The sequence below is a fragment of the Molothrus ater genome, chromosome 5, assembly GCF_012460135.2.
Source record: "Molothrus ater isolate BHLD 08-10-18 breed brown headed cowbird chromosome 5, BPBGC_Mater_1.1, whole genome shotgun sequence".
NCBI classification, from domain to species: domain Eukaryota; kingdom Metazoa; phylum Chordata; class Aves; order Passeriformes; family Icteridae; genus Molothrus; species Molothrus ater.
Genome location: NC_050482.2, coordinates 11,153,732 through 11,174,567, shown reverse-complemented (window position 1 = coordinate 11,174,567; position 20,836 = coordinate 11,153,732). Strand labels below are relative to the sequence as shown.

At 39.4% G+C, this 20,836-nt stretch overlaps 1 protein-coding gene across 5 annotated transcripts in view; it reads left to right on the top strand.

The window, feature by feature from the left end:
- Positions 1 to 14,342, top strand: part of CD36 (CD36 molecule) — a 31,013-nt gene extending 16,671 nt beyond the window's left edge. For all 5 annotated transcript variants that reach the window (XM_036401521.2, XM_036401519.2, XM_036401516.2 and 2 more), the window contains exons 4-14: positions 1,184 to 1,328; positions 2,500 to 2,682; positions 2,823 to 2,914; positions 3,347 to 3,393; positions 5,784 to 5,853; positions 7,445 to 7,632; positions 8,470 to 8,588; positions 9,944 to 10,017; positions 10,721 to 10,775; positions 10,982 to 11,146; positions 11,928 to 14,342. In XM_036401521.2, the coding sequence (XP_036257414.1) occupies positions 1,184 to 1,328; positions 2,500 to 2,682; positions 2,823 to 2,914; positions 3,347 to 3,393; positions 5,784 to 5,853; positions 7,445 to 7,632; positions 8,470 to 8,588; positions 9,944 to 10,017; positions 10,721 to 10,775; positions 10,982 to 11,146 (1,138 nt within the window). In that variant the 3' untranslated portion in view covers positions 11,928 to 14,342. The remainder of the gene's footprint in view (positions 1 to 1,183; positions 1,329 to 2,499; positions 2,683 to 2,822; positions 2,915 to 3,346; positions 3,394 to 5,783; positions 5,854 to 7,444; positions 7,633 to 8,469; positions 8,589 to 9,943; positions 10,018 to 10,720; positions 10,776 to 10,981; positions 11,147 to 11,927) is intronic.
- The last annotated feature ends 6,494 nt before the right edge of the window (positions 14,343 to 20,836 follow it).

Sequence of the window (20,836 nt, the reverse complement as noted above, 5' to 3'; positions counted from 1 at the left end):
CCAAACAGAAACATTTTACTCTGGTGCTGCTGATGATGCCTTTTTTTCTCAGGGACAAATCTCAGCCAGAAGCCTAAATCAGACTAAGTCAGAAATGATGACTATGAAATGAAGGCTCCTCTCACTGCTGCACTCATGCCTTCCTAGGATATTTGGTCTACCTGAGGAACTGTGACATTGATTCTCTCTCTCAGTCTCCCTTTAAATAGTTAATAATTAATTACAGTGTAGAACAATTCAAAAACACATTCATTAGGGAAAAAAATTCTCCCAGCTTTTAGGTGGGTGCTCTACACATTAGGCCAATAATTAAAATTTCATGTATGCAAACCAGTTCTGAGAAGCCAAGATCCAGGTGCTCTTCAGGTAAGACCCACCTGCACTGGCTACATCTGTACCATGGGGAAATGTTCTCTGTACCTTTTGCAGCCCCCTACACTCATGCTGGAAGGTCAGATCCTGAAGTATCCTGAAGATCCCTTCTGGGATGGAGCTGTGATAAGCTCTCTGGCCCTACAGCATAGGCTGCTACTTGATCCCTGCTGGCTGCTGTCCCCACAGAGGGGTCAGCAAGAGGGTGGGACTGGAAGAGTGGAGCTAAAGCTAGAACTGCAGCAGAAATTGTACCTTAGAGATCTGCTGCCAGGGCATGACTGGCAGAACCTCAGTGGGACTGAAAGATTGCTTATAAACCTCTACATCATATTAAATATCATCAAAGTAACATTATGGGTTTAACCTGTTTCATTGCAAGGCACGTCTGTCAGATTAAATATCTGAGTTTTTATGTCTGTGTCACCACCTTCTAATTACATGCACCACCTTCTAATTACATGCAACCAGCTTATGAAATGTGACAAATCATAATTAATTTAAAAATTATAAAAAATTATAAGGTCCATTCATGACACAAAAATACAAAGGAAATACTTGCTTTTATTTTAGTATCAATTCCATCTGCCAATAAGGAAATATTTCCAAAAGAACAATATTTGCAGAAAATTGAATTTTTCATGTAATCACATGACAAGTTTATAAACCTCTTGGTGTTTATCAAATGTTCAACATTCATTTTACTAAAATGTTCATCAACTTTTCAAAAACCTTCAGTCAGACATAGCTTATGTGTTTTCTCAAAAGTCAAAGATAAAAAATATTCTCTGTTTGTGTTTTGTATTTCCAGGGTGAGATATTTACCCAAAGAAAATGTCACGGAAGGTGAGAATGGCACAATAACCTACATGTTGCCTAATATTGCTACTTTTGAACCTGATCTGTCAGTTGGGACAGAAAATGACACCTTGACCATCCTCAACCTCGCTGTTGTAGTAAGTAAAGAAAAGAAACTTAGTAAGTAAAGAAAAAAACCTTAGTGTCCAGATACAAATGTTCAGGGAATAGGGCAGAAGTTCACAGAATCTTAGAATGGTTTGGGTTGGAAGGGACCTCAAAGACCATCTAGTTCCAGCCCTCCTGTTATGGGCAGGGACACCTCTCATCACAGTGTGTTCAAAGCTCAAGAAAAATCCTCCCAGTCAATTTTAATATGGGAATAGATCAAGAGTTTGTGGATGGGTTCCCTTTGTGTGAGAGCATGAACATGTTCATGTACAGCATGAACAGTGCTGGGTGGATTTGCCATGCTCTTTCCATAATACCCTCAGGTCTGTTTGGCAGGGGAGGCTGCATTGATTCCCACACTCAGTGTCTGCATGGCCTTGCCACCACAAATCCTGGGCCCCATGGTGCAGTCTTGGAGCTCTCCTGTCCTACTGAGCATTAGTTATTCAAAGAACATAGGGATCTTCACCTAGAATGGTGCTAGAGCCTTTTTAGTCCCGGTGTTTTTGTCTTATCACAGGCTGAGAATGTTTGCCTTTGACAAATATTTACAGTTTTCATACTTATATTCAGCCCTGGTTGTGTTGCACCTCCTTTCTGGTGTTTGCATGAGTGCTCAGGATTGCTGTGAGAATGTGTCTGCAAGGGGCAGAGTATGAAGATTGTTGGTGCAAATACAAAATAGAACCATACCAGCAGTCACAGAATCACAGAAGAGCCCATGTTGGAGGGCACTTCAGAGGATCATCTGATCACAGATCTGAACACAGCTTTTTGGAAATCATTACTTGCAGCTATTCAGAAGCCCATCTGGCCATGGTCCTGGGCAACTGGCTCTCAATGGTCCTGCTTGAGCAGGGGTCGGACCAGAGGGTCCCCAGGGCTCCCTGCGAACTTCAGCTGTTGTGTCATCCTGTGATTAGGGCTGATCTAGTGAACTCAAGTAATCAGTCAAGAAAAATTTTCTGCTTTTGTGTAACTTATGGCCAGTAATTGTTTTGTTAAGAAGTGTCAGTTTTATGTAGAAACTTAACTTCAGGGGAGTTGTAAATCTGGGAACTGGCTTTGGCAGACATTTCTTGGACTCAGTCTCTGTGATTTTAATTTGAAGCACATGCAGAATTTTATACTAAACATTGATTTTTTTTGCCGTTGTAGGCTGTACCTTCCGTGTACCCAAGCGGAATAATGCAATCATTAATAAACTCTTGGGTTAAAAAATCCAATGCAGCCATACTGCAGAACAGAACAGTCAATGAAATACTGTGGGGATACGTAGATCCCTTCCTGGACAGTATCCCCTTCCCTGGCGTGAAGTCCTTTGTGGGAGTCTTCTACCCGGTAAGTGAAACCAGTGAGGAGGCAATGCCTTCAGTTATCATTCTGTGAATAAAACTTAAGAAAGCTGCTCTGAGGAAGAAAATGCTGTAAATTTGTTCAATATTTCTTACTGTTATTCCTTCTTGTTGCATCTGTTACAGTATAATGGGACAACCGATGGACCTTACAGTGTGTATACTGGGACAGAAGATATTACAAAAACAGCAATAATTGAAAGCTATAAAAATCAAAGGTATCATAACATTGTAGAGTAAAAAAAAAAAAAAAATTTCAAGGTATGGCTTTAAGTACTTGATTCACTAAGAGCTATAGATAAATAGAAAAAAACTACAATGATTCAAAGGAAACGGGATCAACCTTGTGCTTAGCAAAACCATGACTTTCTTTCAGCTACCATTAGTTCTGTTAGGAGCTTGGACTTAAGAGAGTTATTGATTCTTTGATACAAGTATTTACTTCTGTTTTGTATTCTTAAGTAGATAGGTTCCTTTTAACCTCTTCTAATGGATCCTGTAATTTATCTGAATTAATGAACATCTCTATCCTTTGCCTTTGCTAATGGGTCAGGATATCCAGGAACAGTTATATTTGCTAATACAGGTAATCAAAGTACTTACATGGTAAAATCGACTACATGCAGCATGACTTTTATTTTATCTTACAGGACTCTTTCATACTGGAAAGGCCACTGCGATATGGTTAATGGCACAGGTGAGTCTATTAAAGCTTTTTAAAATGTCAACACTTTTCTTGATATTTCAAGGGAATAATGAAATACAATATTTAAATTAGCTACCCCAGGCTTTGCCAGTTCTGTATTCTGTATATTAAATATCTATATATATGCAGACATACTACTACTATGGTATATGCATATGTGTGTATCTATTAAAATAGATGAATTATTTATTACTGCAAATCATTTTATCTATGCATGCACACAGCTTCTCCATCTAGAGTAAATGTGGAAGAGAAACAAAATTATCCAGTTCTCATGTTTCTACTAATTATTTTCATATCGCAATATAATTAAGAGTCTGTTTCTTTGCTATAGTAGTTGAAAATTATCTTGGCATTTTAATAATGCACATTCATTTACACTGTTGAAAATTTAATTAAATGCACCAGAATGGATATCCTTATATATGAAAAGAAATTACAGCAACAAAGGAGGAGGCTGTCAGATGAATGGCTTGTAGATCACTAGAAAACGAAAAGGGATGAAGAAGAAAAGTAACTACTTTTCTTCTTCATCCCTTTTCGTTTTCTAGTGATCTACAAGACTGGGATGAATAGACTATAGACAAATATTTTTGAATTTTCTTTTGGAATGCATGGGTAAAGAGCTGAGTTGTTTAAGATACATTTGTTCAAGGTGATATTTTTCTTTTTGATTAGTGAAAGCATTGCTGTGAGGACACCACAACCTGTAGAGCTGAGACTGGCAGGTGTCTTGCTGGAGGCTTTTGCAGAAAGCTCCAGACCTTCAGTAAATGAAGGCTTTTGTGTTGGGTTGCTTTGTTTGTATTTTTTCCCCTCTATTTTCCATTCTGCTTTACCTGGCATAGATAATTTTCCTTTTAACCCAGACTGTGCAGCAAAGTATTTGAAGTATTTAAAATATATCACAAGAATCTGATTTTCCACAACTCTGTGAGCCACAAAGGATTAGTTCCTTTTTAAGCCATGTAATTAATTTTATAAGAAACAATATTATCTTACATTCTAGGACTTCCCCTCTTTTTTATGGGGCCTGGCATTTTAATTTTTTTTAGCCAGGGTCAGCTCTTTTGTTTATTTTTCTTTTGTAACTGATTGAATAAACATATGCTACTAACTAATTAAGTGCTCCAGTAGAGTGAAAATGAGCTTTTACTTGGGAGCAAAGATTGCTGCACAGTTCACAAGGTCATTCAGTGTGACATTGCTGTATTTGGGGATGTAACAGGTTTAAAAATCTTGTAAGTGTGAGAATTCTAACTTATCTTGTAAGCTTTCACATAAAAGCTTAACATGTATAGGAAAATATAAAAAAAAAAGATAATAAAGATAAAAATATAAAACAGGATATTTGTATGGGGCTTGACCGGACTCCATGTTTGCCAACTTCACAAGAATGCCAAGATTTAGAAACATAGTGTGTGTTTAGGATGATCTTGAGTGTTTGAAAAAAAAAGTGCTTCTGTCAGCAGTGGGCAAGTGGCAGTATGTAATTTAGCCTTCGTGCTCTTGCCAGCTGGATTCAAAGACATCACAGATGTTTGCAATTGTTTGGTTATGGCTGCTGCCTAAGAAACTAAACAGAAATTGCTGCAAAAACTAACAAATGTACTGGTTAAAGGTTTGTTACAACACCTTAATTGGGAAAATGGCAGAGGCTCCTCTTACATAACTCTGGGTCCATGCAATGCAGAAATACAAATCTGAGTGTCTGCACTCTTTTAGAGCAAGTGGAGAGAAACAACACCAAAGTGCTGCTCCTCTGACTTACTTTGCATTTCTGCCATGGGGTGACGTGGATTTGTGCTCTTGTGCTCTAGAAGTGGCTTCATTCTCTCCATTAGTTCTAGAAGGACCTCAGCTTAGAGACCTGCTTGAGCAATCTTTGGTGGAAAAGGTTTAGCACTGATTATTAAATAGACAGTATTGAAGTCTAAAGCTGTGTTGCTTGTAAGCACTGAGTATCATAATTGCAGGTGACTCAAGGATCTTCAGAAAGGTTTAGGTATACAAACCTAGGTGCATAAACCTTGAAGCAATGGCAACAGGTTTTTGGCTTCATATTAAGCAGTTTCGTTGTTGTTTTTTTTTTTTTTTTTTTAATATCCTCTGTTTTAAATGGGTTTGATAATATAGCTTCAAATCTGGGGGCAAAAAAAAAAAAGCTGCTATATCTTGGCTCACTTTCAGGAACAATTACATGTTATCTGTGAAGTGCCTGTCAATGTGCAATAACTTACATAAACATTTTTCCACAAATGACTCACATTGTTACTTACTCACAGCTTTACAGGAAAGTAACAACTGAGTATTGAGCTAGAAATTAAACCATGTCTTCTAAGCAGAATTGCTTTCAAGCTCATGTTTTCTTTTACTCACAGATGGAGCATCCTTCCCACCGTTTGTTAAGAAGGATCAGGTACTGCGCTTCTTCTCCTCTGACATTTGCAGGTAGGCTGCTCCCTTCCTGCAGTGTGCTCACACCCAAGTGTGCCTCTGAGGGCTCTTTGTTTTCAGAGGGTGGCTGCAGTGGCTGTGCCTGGGCTCAGGTCAGCCAGGCAGTGCAACATAAACTTTTCACCTGAAACACAAGTAAAGTTGTGTTGTGCTCATGATTCAGAGCCTGATTCTACCACTCTTATTTCAAGTAGCTAATACAATGTACTTTATTTCAGCCAGTTACAGATGCATATTCAGGAAAATGTGACATTGTGAGCTGTTAGACATCTTTAAAAGGCACTGAGGGCCAAAGAGTTCAAAGTCATGAACTTCTTCTTAAGTCAGGTCCCAGCCTTATTTGGTGTGAGAAGGCAACAGGTACAGCAGGGTCCAGTTAGGTCCATCTTAGGCATGTCTGGAAAAAATCATTTATGCAGAACAGTGTTTACTGTCATTCAATAGATACTCAAAATTTTTTCTCACAGGATATTTTTACATATTTTATTTTTATGTATTTACAAACAAGTCTGCTTAATTCATCCCGTGCTGATGACTTTTAAGCCTGCTGCTTCTGCTGGGCTATCCAGTGTCCCCAGGTTCCCCAGTGGGATCACTGAAAGAAATGGTAAAGATTTAAAGTTCATCACAGCATATCTTCTTTGGGAAGTTCAAACCCTTTATTTATTTTGCTGACTGGAAACAGATGCTTCCTTTTTACTAGGTTTAAAGTGGGTCATTTGCTTTGCAGAGTGTTTTTTTTTTTAAGATTAATGTTTTTACATGAAGTTTTTTTTGAAGCAATTTTATCCACAAACTGGAAAACATTTCCCAATTCATAGAAAATAGAATTCTATGCAGAGGAGAAATGATAAAATTCTTTGGATTGATTGCACTCACAGTTTGAGAGATCCCTCCAGCCATGAAATTCTCACAATTTATGAACAGTAAAGGACAATAACAACTGTCCAAAGGTCCTGCTGAAGCAGGGTCAGGAAAAATTGTTCTGTCCATGTTGCAAAACCCTTCTTTTGTTTGGCTGCAATACAAAGTATTGATGTCCTGGTTGCATTACTGTGTAGCAACCATACCTCTGTATCAGCTGATACTGAATTAGCAAAAAGAAGCTTAAGAGCTTAAGTAGTATTCTGATTCATATGCAACAGAATAAGGTTATATGCTAGATGTTATCTGCATCATAAAGCTTAGATTACCCTAAGGTCAGCAAAAAACTGTATCAGAGATGCTTTATATGGATAAGCTGTGTGCAGATGTAGCTGTGTGCAGAGAAAAGAGATCTCAATTAATTTGTTAGTTTTGTCTATATTGTTTATCATTAGTATTTGAAATGTTGTCTGTTGCTTTGTGTATTGTCATGTTCACCACTGAGCTTATACATCTTTTAGTGAAGGTGTGGAATATTGTCCATTACAGAGAAACACACTTACAATTTGCTGAACAGTGCAGCAGGAGCCTGGACATGGGTCCCTGGGGGGGTTCTTCCTTTTAAGAGAGAGGCAGCTGGGGAGATCCTTCAAGAGCATTGGCACGAATTTAGACTTTTAATCCAAAAGGCTGAAACACATTTCTCCTCTTTTGTGTTCAGATCAATCTATGGAGTTTTCCACAGTGAGCAGGTTGTGAAGGGGATCACACTGAATCGTTTCGTGGTTCCTCGTGAAGCATTTGCAGCACCAACTGAAGTCCCAGACAATTATTGCTTCTGCACAGATAAAGAAATATCAGAGAACTGCACCTTAGCTGGAGTCCTGGACATCAGTGCCTGCAAAGCAAGTATGGTGGTGACACAGTACTGCCACACAAGCCATTGAACTGGGGACAAGACACTTGTCCTGTAGCTGAGGTGTTACTCTGATATCCAGGATGTTTGTCTGTGAACTTTTCCGCAGGTTGTTTGTGAGACCCCTCACATTTCTGCAGCCTCGCTGCCCAAAATGAGGAGTATGATTTTTCTGTATTTTGGATAGTGCTATGCAAAGTTGGAATGCCATGGATTGTGTACTGAAACTGCAGGAGTGTGTGTAGAGAAAGGAAAGGAGGGGCACTGTGTAAAAGCCAGGGATAGTTCAGCACCTTGTGTCTGTGGCAATTCACACACACAGCAGGGGTGGGTATGTCCACAGTTGCATGTATGTACACAGACAGCACTGGCTCAGTGTGGTGTTGGTAAAATAAATACATACTGAGTCTGCATTTTGTGCAGAGTGAACTGTGAGAGGTCCCTCCAGGCTAAAACAAGATCATGAAGGTGGGCAGGGACAGTGACAGTCGTGTCCTCACCTCAGCATGAGAATGGGAGCACTGCCAGCTCCACAGTGTAGACGCAATACAAGCAGGATTTGGAACTGCAGTTTATTTCACGATGCAAATTTTCCTCATGACAGCAAATAAATCAGAAAAATGCTTGAATTTTGGGGTTTTTTTGGTTTGGGTTGGGGCTTTTTGGTTTTTTGGTTTTTTTGGGTGGTGGGGCTAGACTATTAACATTTTTATCAGGATTGTACATCTATATAGTGTGACTATGTTTAGAAAATGACATGTGAAGATGAGTGCCAAAGCAAGACTTAATGGTTCAAGAGAGTTTGTTTGTTGTTTGTTTTTTTTTAATAGAAAGACCAGTATATATCTCTCTTCCTCATTTTCTTCATGCAAGTGAATCTATATTGAATAACGTGGAAGGCCTGAGCCCAAATGAAAAGGAGCATGAGACATATCTAGACATAGAGCCTGTAAGTCCAAGTATTTAATACTTGTACCTTGGGAAACCTGCAATGTTTAGATTTAATAGTAGTAGAGTGTGCCTTTTGCCAGAGGGACAAGCAGAAGATGCAATATTTTCATGCTTGCTTTCCTAAGGTCTGCTCTCAAAGTGGTATGGTTTCAGCAGGGGAAATTTAGAGCAAAACTTTGCCTCATTCTGACCTTCAAAGTTTGGAAAATCTGTTTTGATTTTTACTTATTGGGAACATGGGATTGAACCTGATAGATTCTGCAAACTGAAGAATGTCGTAGCTTTTCTGTGATCTTCAGGTACTTTGAGAAAATTATATTCTATGAAAAAGCTTCTGTTTCTTCTACATTTAGGTTTTTTTTTTTAATCTATAACTAGTCATTTTTTGGATAATTACTATCTCAATTGAAACTAAATAAACATAGATGGGTTTATTTCCTATTACTAGAACTCTGAAAAGTCTGATTTAAATACACCTAGTTTAAGTCTTTGTGACTTGAATTGTCTAGCAGATCTCCCAAACAGAATGAATTTATTTTGACTTCTTAAAAATTTACCTCTATTTCTATTTCAGTGATTCAGATCTTTAAGTGTACTTACCAAAGTTTTCTGAATTGTACGATGAACTCAAAGGTTCCAAAATTCTATTTTGCTCTTACTTTGAACAAAAAAATAAAATTAATAATTTCTCACTAAAATTAGCCAATTAAGCTATGTAACTTCAGTGAGGAGAAATGAAGTTAAATCTTTGTTTCACCTTATTTGAAATAAAGACATCAACCAGATTTTCCTAAATATTACACAAAATTTTTAAGAACCACAGCCTTTTTTTGTGAAAGACAGAGTAGAAGAAAGATATGAAGAAATGACTTGACCTTTGTATACATGTTTGTCCTCATATGAAAGGTTTGTTTTCAGCCCTATGCAAGTTAAATATCCTTCATTTTGAAAAAGAAAATTTAGCTGACTTTTGGTGGAAAAAAACCCCTGAAACACATCTTTATATGAAATATGCCATGACTGATTTAACTTTGTCTTCAGGTGGAAAAAAACTTTTGGTGGAAAAAAACCCCTGAAACACATCTTTATATGAAATATGCCATGACTGATTTAACTTTGTCTTCAGGTTTAAATGTAAATAACAAAAGTAACTATGGTAAAGCCACAAAATTAGAACTTCTGTGAGAAATGAGAAACCCTTAGAAACATTACCATTTCATAAAAATTGATCCTTCAAAACATAAGGATAAAATAATCCCAAAGTGCTTTTTTGACACAGTCCATATATAGACTTTAGCATCTGATTAACAAATCTAAATTAATGTCTTGTTGGATGTTTTTCATTGGTTTTAGGTGACTGGTTTTACACTACGATTTGCAAAAAGGCTGCAAGTAAACCTCCTTGTGAGGCCTTCAAGCAGAATTGAGTAAGTGCTACTTCTTTATTTTATCTTTAAAGAATTTTTTAATTGGGCTGACTGGTCTATGAGAGCATCAGTAGAAATGTTTTGGAGAAGAAGAAATAAAAATACTTCCCCAAAGCTTGTTCAGAGTAAATCTTCCTGAGCAGGACACTGCCCAGGTATTTTAAAACACATTTGATTTCCCTACAGAAGCTTACAAGGCAAAATTTTCTTAAAAATAACATTCGGGTAAAACCCAAATGGGGTCATGAGGACGAACAAAAACTGTATTTTCTGTAATAAATCCAATGAGAAAGAGAATTTACGTATTCCCTGTCACTAGATGGTTTTATCACAAGGGTAAATGTGTCTCTAGTTGTTTGGTTTTTTTCCTCTTCAATGGCCCAAATGCACACGGATAAAAATCTTGTACATATGATGGATAAGCATCTTGTACATGTGAACACCACACAGATCTTTATCCTTCTCTGTGTCGGACTGCCCATATACAGAAGATTAGACAGGAAATTATGGTTGCCCAATATATAAAATGGCTGCTACTAGTTGTAGTTTTGGTTTGGTTTGGTTTTTTTCACTCCAATCGTATATTTAAAAGGTACATCTGAAAGACAGAAATATAGTTAGAGAAGAAAAAAAATGTTTAAGCAGAGAGTGGGCTTATGTAGGAAACTGAAAGTAACATGCTGTACTTTTTTTCTCATTTCAGGCCTTTAAAAAAAGTTAAAAAACCCTATGTGTTCCCTATTCTCTGGCTAAATGAGGTTAGTATATTTTATGTCTATTAATATTCTCTGATTATAAACAAACAAATAAACAAAAAAACTACTTAGCTTTTCTAATCTTAGTGCCCTGAAACTGGGTAATTAAACTCACGCTGTGATTTGCACCACACCAAGAGTATATTCAGCAAGTGAGGTCTTGCATATGTACATCACCTTTCAGTGATGTTTTTCTTGCACTGTTTCAGTCTGCTGTTATTGGGGATGAGAAAGCAGAAATGTTCAGAGCTAAAATCTCCGGTAAGCTCCAGATGCTGAGCATGCTGCAGATGGCACTGATCATCGGAGGCTCTGTGCTCTTCCTGGCCTTCTTGGGGTCCTATTTCATATGCAGGTCAAAGAAATTAAAATAAGTAAGTAACCTTTAATGGCTCAGTCCTCAGCAGTGACTTCTTCTCAGGGTTTTAAGAGTTCAGAAACGTTACCTATTTCGCTGTTATTTTTTTTTACATGCTAGAAAATTCAGTAGTTGTTCTGTAGGAAATCATCCAGATAATTGGCCTAATATTTTCAAGTTCTCTTCCCATCCTAAATCTTTTAGGATGCTCTTAACTCAGGGGTGGTCATTGGGAACTTTATCAGAAGAGCAACATTTTTGTTTGTTGTGATTTTGTTTGTTGTGATTTCTTTAAGATTGATGTTTTGTCCAAGACTGTTAAACTGCTGAGAAGTGTCCTCTAGCACCTTTCTGAGACAGAGGCCACACAGCTGCAGATTGCTGTGCTCTCCCAGGACATCCCCTGTCTGAGGTTCAGGGAACCCACTGTAAATGACACTTTCTATTGAGTGCTGTTTTCTCACTTCTCTCTCAGTGGTGCATCACTGTAACGTCAGTCTGAGCGCCTCCTGGACACACCTAGCCCACAGAGGCAAATATACTCCCATGGGGGCAGACTGACCAGGTGGTGGATTAATGTGCTGATTCCTGGGGAAGAAAACACATTTTTGGAGTTATTTAAAAGAATTGCAGAGACATTAACATTATGGTGGAAAGTGTGCTGTATTAAAGAGGTATTCTTAAGCTGAAGACTTGACTCACCATATTTTGTTAAACTATACTATATTACCTTTGTTAAACTATACTATATTACATTATACTACACTATTCTGAATTCTGATTTTATTTCACAACAGGTGAAAAGACTTCAGAGGCAATCAATGTTTAATTGAAATTTCAGCTAAGCAGCTTGTTAAAATTCAGAGACAAAAGGTATGATTCAAGGCACAGTCAACTCATGTGCTGTGGAATTCAACATGTTTTTCCATTTTGAGAAGACCAGCTTACTAACCCAGATAAGCTGATGTTTTCAAAGGTCCACACTTCTGACATCACTAAAGAGGCCACTGTGGAAACTGCACTATCAAAAGACTTTATCTGAAACTTGTTATACATTTTAAATTGCAGTCATGCAGACTGAGGTCGAAGTGCAGTTGGATTTTAGTCCACCTTCTGCCATTTATGCAACTTGCTACTCATTTTCTTCTGGATTTGCAAGAAAACGAAAGCCGCTTGCTAATGTTCCGTCTCCGAGCGCAGGCTGGGAATGACAACGATTTGGAGCTCATGCTGTGCTCTAGCTGCTCTCATTGCAATATTTCTCTCTGTTCCTTCAAGGAATGGAAGCTGCTGCCATAGTTCTGCTCTCTGTCCTCTATTCAGGGATGTGAATTGCGTTGAATGTGAAGTTTATTATGTAAAGTTACTAACTGTAATACATGAAGTTTATAAAAGACTTACTAAAACACATGGTTCATACATTTTATACGGAGATGGCTCACAGATACAACACAGTCATCCATATGCTGATGGGGCTCGTCGGCATTTGGCTCCTCAACTGTTTATTAATCTGAACCACTCCCTAACTCCCAACCTGCTCCACTGCTCTTCCCATTGTCTCCTGTGAGCTTTATTTCTGGCTCTTGTTTGAACAGCCTCTTCACTGCCCTAAGCCCACTTGGCCCGAGGCCTCCCTTGAAGAATGATCTGATATGTCACCTGACAGGACAAGAGAAAATATTCCAAAATGCTTCAGAGACAGGAAAGACTGAGATAATGATTTTTGATCAAACATCAGAGGGTTCCACTTGCTATAGAAGCACATAAATGAAAACAGGTAGCCCCAATTACTTACTGATAAACCATCTGCCACAAAGAAATCTGTGCAACCATTCGTTTAATGAGGTGCATCAGCTTGTAGACAGGTAGCAAACACTGACATCTCCATAAATAGTTGACTTTTTCATTTGATCTGAATGCTGTATTTTATTCTGACAGTAAATGGGGCAAATACAGAGTGTTGCTGGTCTCTTTCCATGGATTCAATAAATTCAGAACAAGAGTCTAAGTTCAGCATTTTCTAAGATTTCGTTTAGGATCTTTAATCCCCTTATTTAGGAGCTGGAAAGAAAAAGGGAAATCAAACATGGCCAGCCTCTCACATCCTGCTGTTTGGAAACAATGCTACAATGGACTTTAAACCAGAAAGGTTCATCTTGCTAATGAAGTACAATGTCTTTGGCTGGGTATCTTTATTAAGGTGTTCTTACCTTTGGAAATAAAGGGAAAATCCAACTGACTATAATGCTGGTGTTTTATTGCGCTGTTCCTCGTGGACAAAGCTTTGTAGCTATCAGTAGAGCTGATGAGTCACAGAAATCCCAAGACATTGTTCTTGAAGGCGAGGTCTGTGGGGTACATGGCTGCACTCTCCTTCCAGCTGTGAGCTGGAGCTGCCCTGGTGTGACTCTGGAGGGAAGGGCTGCTCTCAGCCTGTGTACTTGATTACTCATGGTGCTGGCTAGTCAATGAAAAACATCTTTTTCTCATATTCCCCCTTATTGCTGGTATCATATGTGATGCTCTGTTCCCATATTAGCTTGGGGACAATTTGACACAACTGAAGCCATCCCTAGATCCCTAGAGTCCTATGGACTGGTCAAAAAAGTATGGGGACAGCTGAAGTCATTAAGCCATATCTCCTCTGAGATAAACACAGCTCTGCTGTGGTTCAAGATCTGAAACCAACTTTCTATAATAAAACAGCTTTTGTGTCAGGAAAACATGAAAGGAACAACAGAAGTGCTCCTGTAGTTTTTGATGTGCTAACATTTCAATTTCATTTTATTTGACTTCAAGTACATTGTCAGTAAGTTAGTGTTTGCTTTACTAGTGTTATTTAGTGCTATGTGGTGCTCCAGCAGAAGTGATCCAGCAAGTCAGGCCATGATGTTAAATGTCTCAGGGCCAAATTTTATATGGTTTGTCCATATGCATAATCTCATTGATCTCAATGCAAGTTTTGGCTTTTAAGCTATGTCCAGCACCTAGACTGCACTTGAATTGTAATTTTTAGTTATTTCATCCAAAGCATCAGTTACAGTTATTGTTAATTCATTATACTAAGGCTAGTGTTAAGTATTTACATTTGTTCAAACAGTGCAGGGTAACTTTCATTAGAAACATTAATGAAAATACAAGTAAAATAAAGCTCAAATATTTTTTTCTGATATCCTTATGTTTAATTGTAAATAAAGCCTTCTGTGTTGAATAATGAAGTTCTTGTGCCTCTTTTCTTGGTATTTCGGGGTATGTTTTTTTTTCTAGAAAACCACTTTTGGAAATTGATGAATAACTGAGGCTATTGTGGCATTCACATTCTCTGAACAGAGAGAGATAATTCTCTCCGGTTTTTTACTGGAGAAGCACAGACAGAAGAAGAGAAAACAATTCTTATCTTTACTTGCTGCTCCTGTTGTTTTGCACATGTAGAACGTGTTGGGAAGATTGTTTAGCTGAAGTAAGTTCTTAATTGCACTCTGGTAATGATTGTTTATATTAATTGGCCTATAGGGTCAAAGCTGTATCCTGGCTGTGGGCAGACAGTCACGAGTTTTCTTTAGTATGTAATTTAGTTTAGTACAGTATCTCTTTAATATAGTGTAGTATAATGTAATATAGTATAGTTTAACAAAGCAATTGTTCAGCCTTCTGAATCAATGGAGTCAGATGACAATCATTCCCTGTGTCAGGGGCACCCTGCATTTACTATAGGCTGTGGCTAACCTTGTTAAATCATTTTACTCAGGCACACTGCAGCTCCCTAGAAGGGCATGTTGCTGTGTGCTACGTTAGAAATATCAGTGGCATACAGCATCCATTGTCTCTGCTGGTCAGAACCCGGTGCTAATAACACCAGTGTTGTGCATTTGATCTCTCTGTGGGCAATTCACTGAAGAGCTGGATTCAATGATCCTTGTGGATCCCTTCCACCTCAGTATGCTTTGATTTATGTTCTGGATCACAAAAAGGAGAAGACTTTGTGGAACAAGGTAAGCACCAGCACATCTAAACTGAAGCAATTCTAAAACAAACCCAGGAATCCAAGCAGGGAGAGAGGCCTGTTTCCAAATCCCTTGAGCTGGATGTGTTGGCAGGATGGTGTTAGCACATCCATGTGCACATTACAACACCCTTTCCTGGCTCTGCTGGCCCAGCAGGTTGGGTGTCAGGCAAGACTGGCTATGCCCATTCCTCGTGTTCCCCACCCACCCCAGGTCTTTAAGGGTGATAATTGCTTGTGAAAGTCAGATCTGAACAAAGACCTAACAGCCCACACACTTACACCCAGAGCAGGTGTGCCAGCTCTTGATCTCTAACTGTAATTATGCATTCAAAGCATGTGTTAAAACCTGTTCTTCCCACCTCGCCTACCACTGTCTGTTAAGGTAATACAAACATGTTACTATAACCTGAAAAAGAAAGAAAATTAATGCCTGCTGTGTTAACTGTGAAAGTAGGGAAGGGCTTGTTTTATTCACAGGTCTACACATCAGCATAACAAAACAATAAATTTAATCACTAATAAAATGCACTTGCAGCTTATTTTTTTTTTCCTCAGTAGTCATATAAAAACAGAAACCAGAAAGAGAAATGACTTGCACATACCAAATGCAAACCGCATTTATAAATAAATGCTATTTATTTTCCATTCTCTGTTCCCTCTTTGCCTATCAGTTGGCCCTGATGCTCAGTGGTTTCACCTGCTCCCAGCAGTACCCGAAGCAGGAAGGGATTTACAGCCCACCCGGTCAACAGCCGTGGCTGGGACCTTTTTTTACTTCTATTTTGTGAGAAGATAAACCAAATGCTTTGCAGCGGGCGCCACCCGAAGGACATCCAGGTTTTCACAAGTTCTCTTGCTTCACCTCAGCACGGGCAGTGAAAAATTATGCTGGCTATAATGAAGTTTTGCTACCTCTGTGAGTTAACATCACCAGATACAATTACAAAACTTTTAAAACAGTAAAACAAAAAGTCCATCATAAGTGTCTGCTAGATGAAAGATTGTTGAATGCAGCTCTAAGACAGATTTTAATGACCATTAATATTCTGTAATGTTTTACTAAGACCAGGGTTTCCTTTAAGTTATACGAATTGGTGTTTTTACAAAATACATGGTTGATATAAGTAAACCCACCTAAAGTTTCCAGGACCCTACTTCTTGCCCAGCATCCTTTGGGTAGCACCAAGGATGTGTGGATGAATCAGGAATTACACAGAGCTCTGTGTGTGCTCTTTCATGTGACTTAGGTTTGCAATTTTAACTTTCCAGATCTGTGTGTAGGATTGGGAAAGTCACATTTTTGCCCCTACTTTGCCCTCATAATTTTTCCAACTGAAAATCCCTCATGTGAATATTTCTGAAGTTAAATTTCTTGATTGATACTTTCATGATAGGTGCTAAAGCCAGCAGCAGAAGGTAAAGGCCTGCTGGAGGTGCAGGTACTCTTGGGTACAGACATTTCCTGTGTTGTTACTAGAAATGTGGAAGCATTTCCTTTTCCATGCATTCACTCCACAGGTGTAACTATCTTTATGCTGGTCAAACACTGGGTCTGTTTTGTAAAATCAGAAGTTATCACTACAATGAAAGCACCCCCTCCACAAACACACACTGTGTTGTGGTGGAGCTACATTTTATTCTGCAGTCTTGACAAGCTCAGCCTGGTTGTCTTCAGCAGAAGAAAATGAAGAACACTGGTGACATTCACAGAGCCACTCTGACAGAAAACAAGGAGAAAAAGGTGACCAGAAGCCACTAATTATTTCCATCTTTCCTATGAGTAGTGGGAATGCATTAAGAAAGCACTTCTGGCAAAGCATATACTTTAATTCTATGACAAGTCAGTGCAGTTAAGAGCTTAATTCAGGAAATCTGTTCCAGTAGACATCTAATCTTCCAGGCAGCAGACAGACTTCCCTGGCACCCAGGAGCATCACCTGCTTTGCTGAATGGATGTACATGCATGTCATCTTGGTACAGTCCTGAACAAGTCTAACAGACTTGCATGATTTTTCTAGCAGTAAGAATAAGTTAATGGCCAGAGGTATCAGCCAGAATGTGGAATATGTGCGATCCAAAAGTTCCTATTCTGATGTGAATCCATTTGGATTATACTGACTTTGATGAAGAATATGCTATGGTTGAGGTTATTCCTTCACATGAAGCTAAAGTCCTAGAGGAAGATGATTTTTAATCCACAAAGATGAAGGGGATTTTATCTCTGTTTGAATACTGGTTGAGAGATAAAGGACTCTTTTTGCTGTTTTTAATTATTACTGAGTTAGAATCAAAAGTAGCCAAAAACCCAGAGCCAGAAACTCTTGTTCTCCCTTTCTATCCTGGTGGAGAACCTCTTGACGCAATTTCTAAATGCATCTTCTCTTAAAGGAAGGAGAAAGGTGGATCAGTTTTTAGAGTTTAGATGGTCTTAGAACACCAGATTTTATGAATCCAGACAAAAACCCAGATTTTACCCTCTGTTTCACCTGAATTCCTTTCTGGAGCCAAGCACTCCCTAGGCAAGGGAGAACCAACTATCAAGACATTTAAGTACTTCTGTTAAAGGCTGCTTTTGCCCCAAAGAGGGTGTTCTGTCTGGAATTCCTGAGTGAAGAGGCTGGTGGTCCCTGAAATCTTACACAAAAATAAAGAAAGGCAAATATGCACAGATGGTTTAGCATGGGAATACTTCATGCCACTGTGAAAACTTTGAAGAGTGTATTTAACTCACACTCATCTGGTAAGAGAGCCCTGTAAGCCTTACTTCACAGCTTGAGGAACATGAATTGTCAGCAGCCCTAGTTGTGGTGGTAGAGGCTAGACCACAGCACTTCACAGCCTTCCAGATAGAAATGAAAACCTTTATTCCATAATGTCTAATATCTCATTAGTCACTAAAAGCTTGTGGAGGGATAGAATGTAAGAGAATAGTGCAGAAGGCAGTCTCACACCTGAGGAGTTGCAGCTGTACTAGGATTAGGAACAGGCCGGCCCTTAATAGGCCACAGCTGCAGTCCAATAAGAAGAAGAGTGCTACAAAAGGATGGGGTAGATGGGTGAGGAGAGAGCTGGAGTTTGTCGGCTGGGCTGTGAAGGGAGCTGGAGTTTGTCGGCTGGACTGTGAAGAAGAAGGAGTCGGTGCTGTGAGGAGTTGCCCATGAGAAATCACTGAGAAGGTATGGGAACTGTTGCAATAAGATGATAGCAAAGCCTGAAATTTGAAGCTTATTAACATTTTCACAAAGGATTGAGACACAATAAGTCAAATGGATATCTGAATTTAAATCATTTATGAGTGGTTATACCTTGAGTTAGTACATTTGACTTTATGTTTTGATCTCTCTAACACAGCATATAGAGGAGGCCATTTAGGTAACTACCTCTGATCAATCGGCTCTGACTGAGACCTGTTACATAGTTTTATGAGTGCTTAAATTTTTGACAAGGGGTTAAATTCACCTATTTAGTTGTCAACCCTAGAAGACTAGAAGTTCTCAGTATTTCACAAAGGATGATGTAATTTCTCTACAGGCAATATGTATTTATTTTCATGTATTACATGAGGTATGTATTTGTGGTGTCCACAGCTCATGGTATATAGAAAGTCTAACAGCAACTCTTCCAAAGAAAACCCAAAGTGGTGGGACTACAAGAAATGACAGAGCTCCCTTCAGATGAATATCTTTTCAGGACATCTTTTCTAGTAAAGCATTGCCTGTAAATACTATTTTCCAAGTAACTGCTATTATATGTTATCTTGCTTTTGTGTCATTGTGCTAAAAGAGCTGGCTGAGATGTGCTTCAGTCTGGAACAGATTTTTGCAGCTCTAATTGGTTGCTGAGCATTTTGTGTGTACATTACTGGGAAATGCTAATTCTCTTTCAGCAACTCAGTCTACTGTGCTCTACCTTCTCCCCAGTTTATGGCTTTAAAGTAAAGACTGCAAAGTAGGAATGAAATGCAGAGGTAGAGAAGAATGAAGGGCATCTCAAATGGTGATGGAATGACTTTTGACAAAAACCAACTGCACAGCCACATCAGCAATTCTTAAATACCCCCTTGCAAAGCAATGAGGAGAGCAGCGCTCTGGAAGACTAGGATAGGGAGAATAGCTGCAGGTGTAGGTAGGGCTCTGTAGGCTGATAACTATAAAGTGAAAGGCAGAGTGAAGAGCTTCACAAGAAGAACTAGAAAGCTGATTGCAGAAAGCCTTGGGCACTGCACGGGTTGGGACACCATGAACCTTGAATCACTGGTGAGTTTAGAGCCCCAAACTGTTCACTACTGGTACTCTACCAAGTGTGGGTTTGTGCCTAACATGTGCAAACCAACCAGGGAAAGCAGGAATGCTCAGAACAGTCGAAATTGCCTATCAATATAAATGCAATATATCTCAGGATGTATAATTTTTTATTAATATCTGGTTTAGGAAGTCATGGGTGTCCCATTGAGTTCATCTCATACCACTTGTCACTCGTGGATACTTCAAATATCCTGGAGGATGTTCTGTGAGAAGTCTTGCTTGGTAATTTTACAATATTTTTCTGTACCTGCATTTTTCAGGACTGGGCTTTTAAACACAGTTATTGAGCTGAAAACCAGGCAGAAAGAGAGGTCATGAATGCAGGAGGCCACAGAAGTCATGCAGGAGGTTAGTCACTGATATGTCTACCTTTGGCAGAGTCCCTCTGAGAAAACTGGCCCAGTCCTCCCTTGATGAGCAGCTAAGTTACATTATTCACTGGTATGGGACCATGTAGTTAAAACTTAAATCCTTTCCCTGTTCTTTATTCACACCCTAGCCCTTTTATGGTACCATAAACCTCTTTCTAAGAAGTAGAAATTAATTGCAAGAATACCCAACTAAATAATTCAGGAGCAGTTTTCTATTAACTTCTCTTGCTAATCTCTTCTAAGTTTTTTGTTTTATTTTTCACAGTCACTTTTTGGGTATTCCAAAACAGTGTTTTGGGAGAAATGCTCTCTTGCAGCCTGAAACCCAGAATGTTGTGGTTAGATACAAAAAGGCATATTTTACTGTTTTGCAGTTCAGTATTTTTGTCCCCCATGTCAGACAGAGCCAGATGGCCACAAGATGGACCCACTGCTGGCCAAGGCCCAAGCCCTCAACAATAGTGGCAGTGCCTCTAGGATAACTTAGCAAAGAAGGGGGGAAAGTTCTGTGCAGAAGAAATTGCAGCTGGAGAGAGGAGTGAGGATATGTAAGAGAAAGAGCCCTGCAGGCTGCCAGGTCAGTGCAGAAGGAGGAGCAGGAGGTGCTCCAGGTGCTGGAACAGATTCCCCTGCAGCCCCTGGTGGGGCAGCTGTGCCCCTGCAGCCCAGGGATGTCCCTGGGGGAGCAGAGATCCACCTGCAGGGTAGAAGAACCCATGCCAGAGCACATGGATGCCCGAAGGAGGCTGTGGCATTGTGGGCAGCCCACAGTGGAGCAGGTTTGTGACCCCGTGCCATGCTGCAGCATTGTGCTCCTGAAGGAGTTCAGCCCATGGAGGGACCCATGCTGGAGCAGCTCATGAAGAACTGCAGCCTGGGGGAAGAACCCACATTGGATGACTTAATGGAGGGCTGTCTGCAATGGGCTGGAGCCCACCCTGGAGCAGGAAAAGACCCTGAGGAGCCCTTCCCCCAAGGAAGAAGAGGCAGGAGAGGCAACATGTGAGGAACTGACCACAACCCGC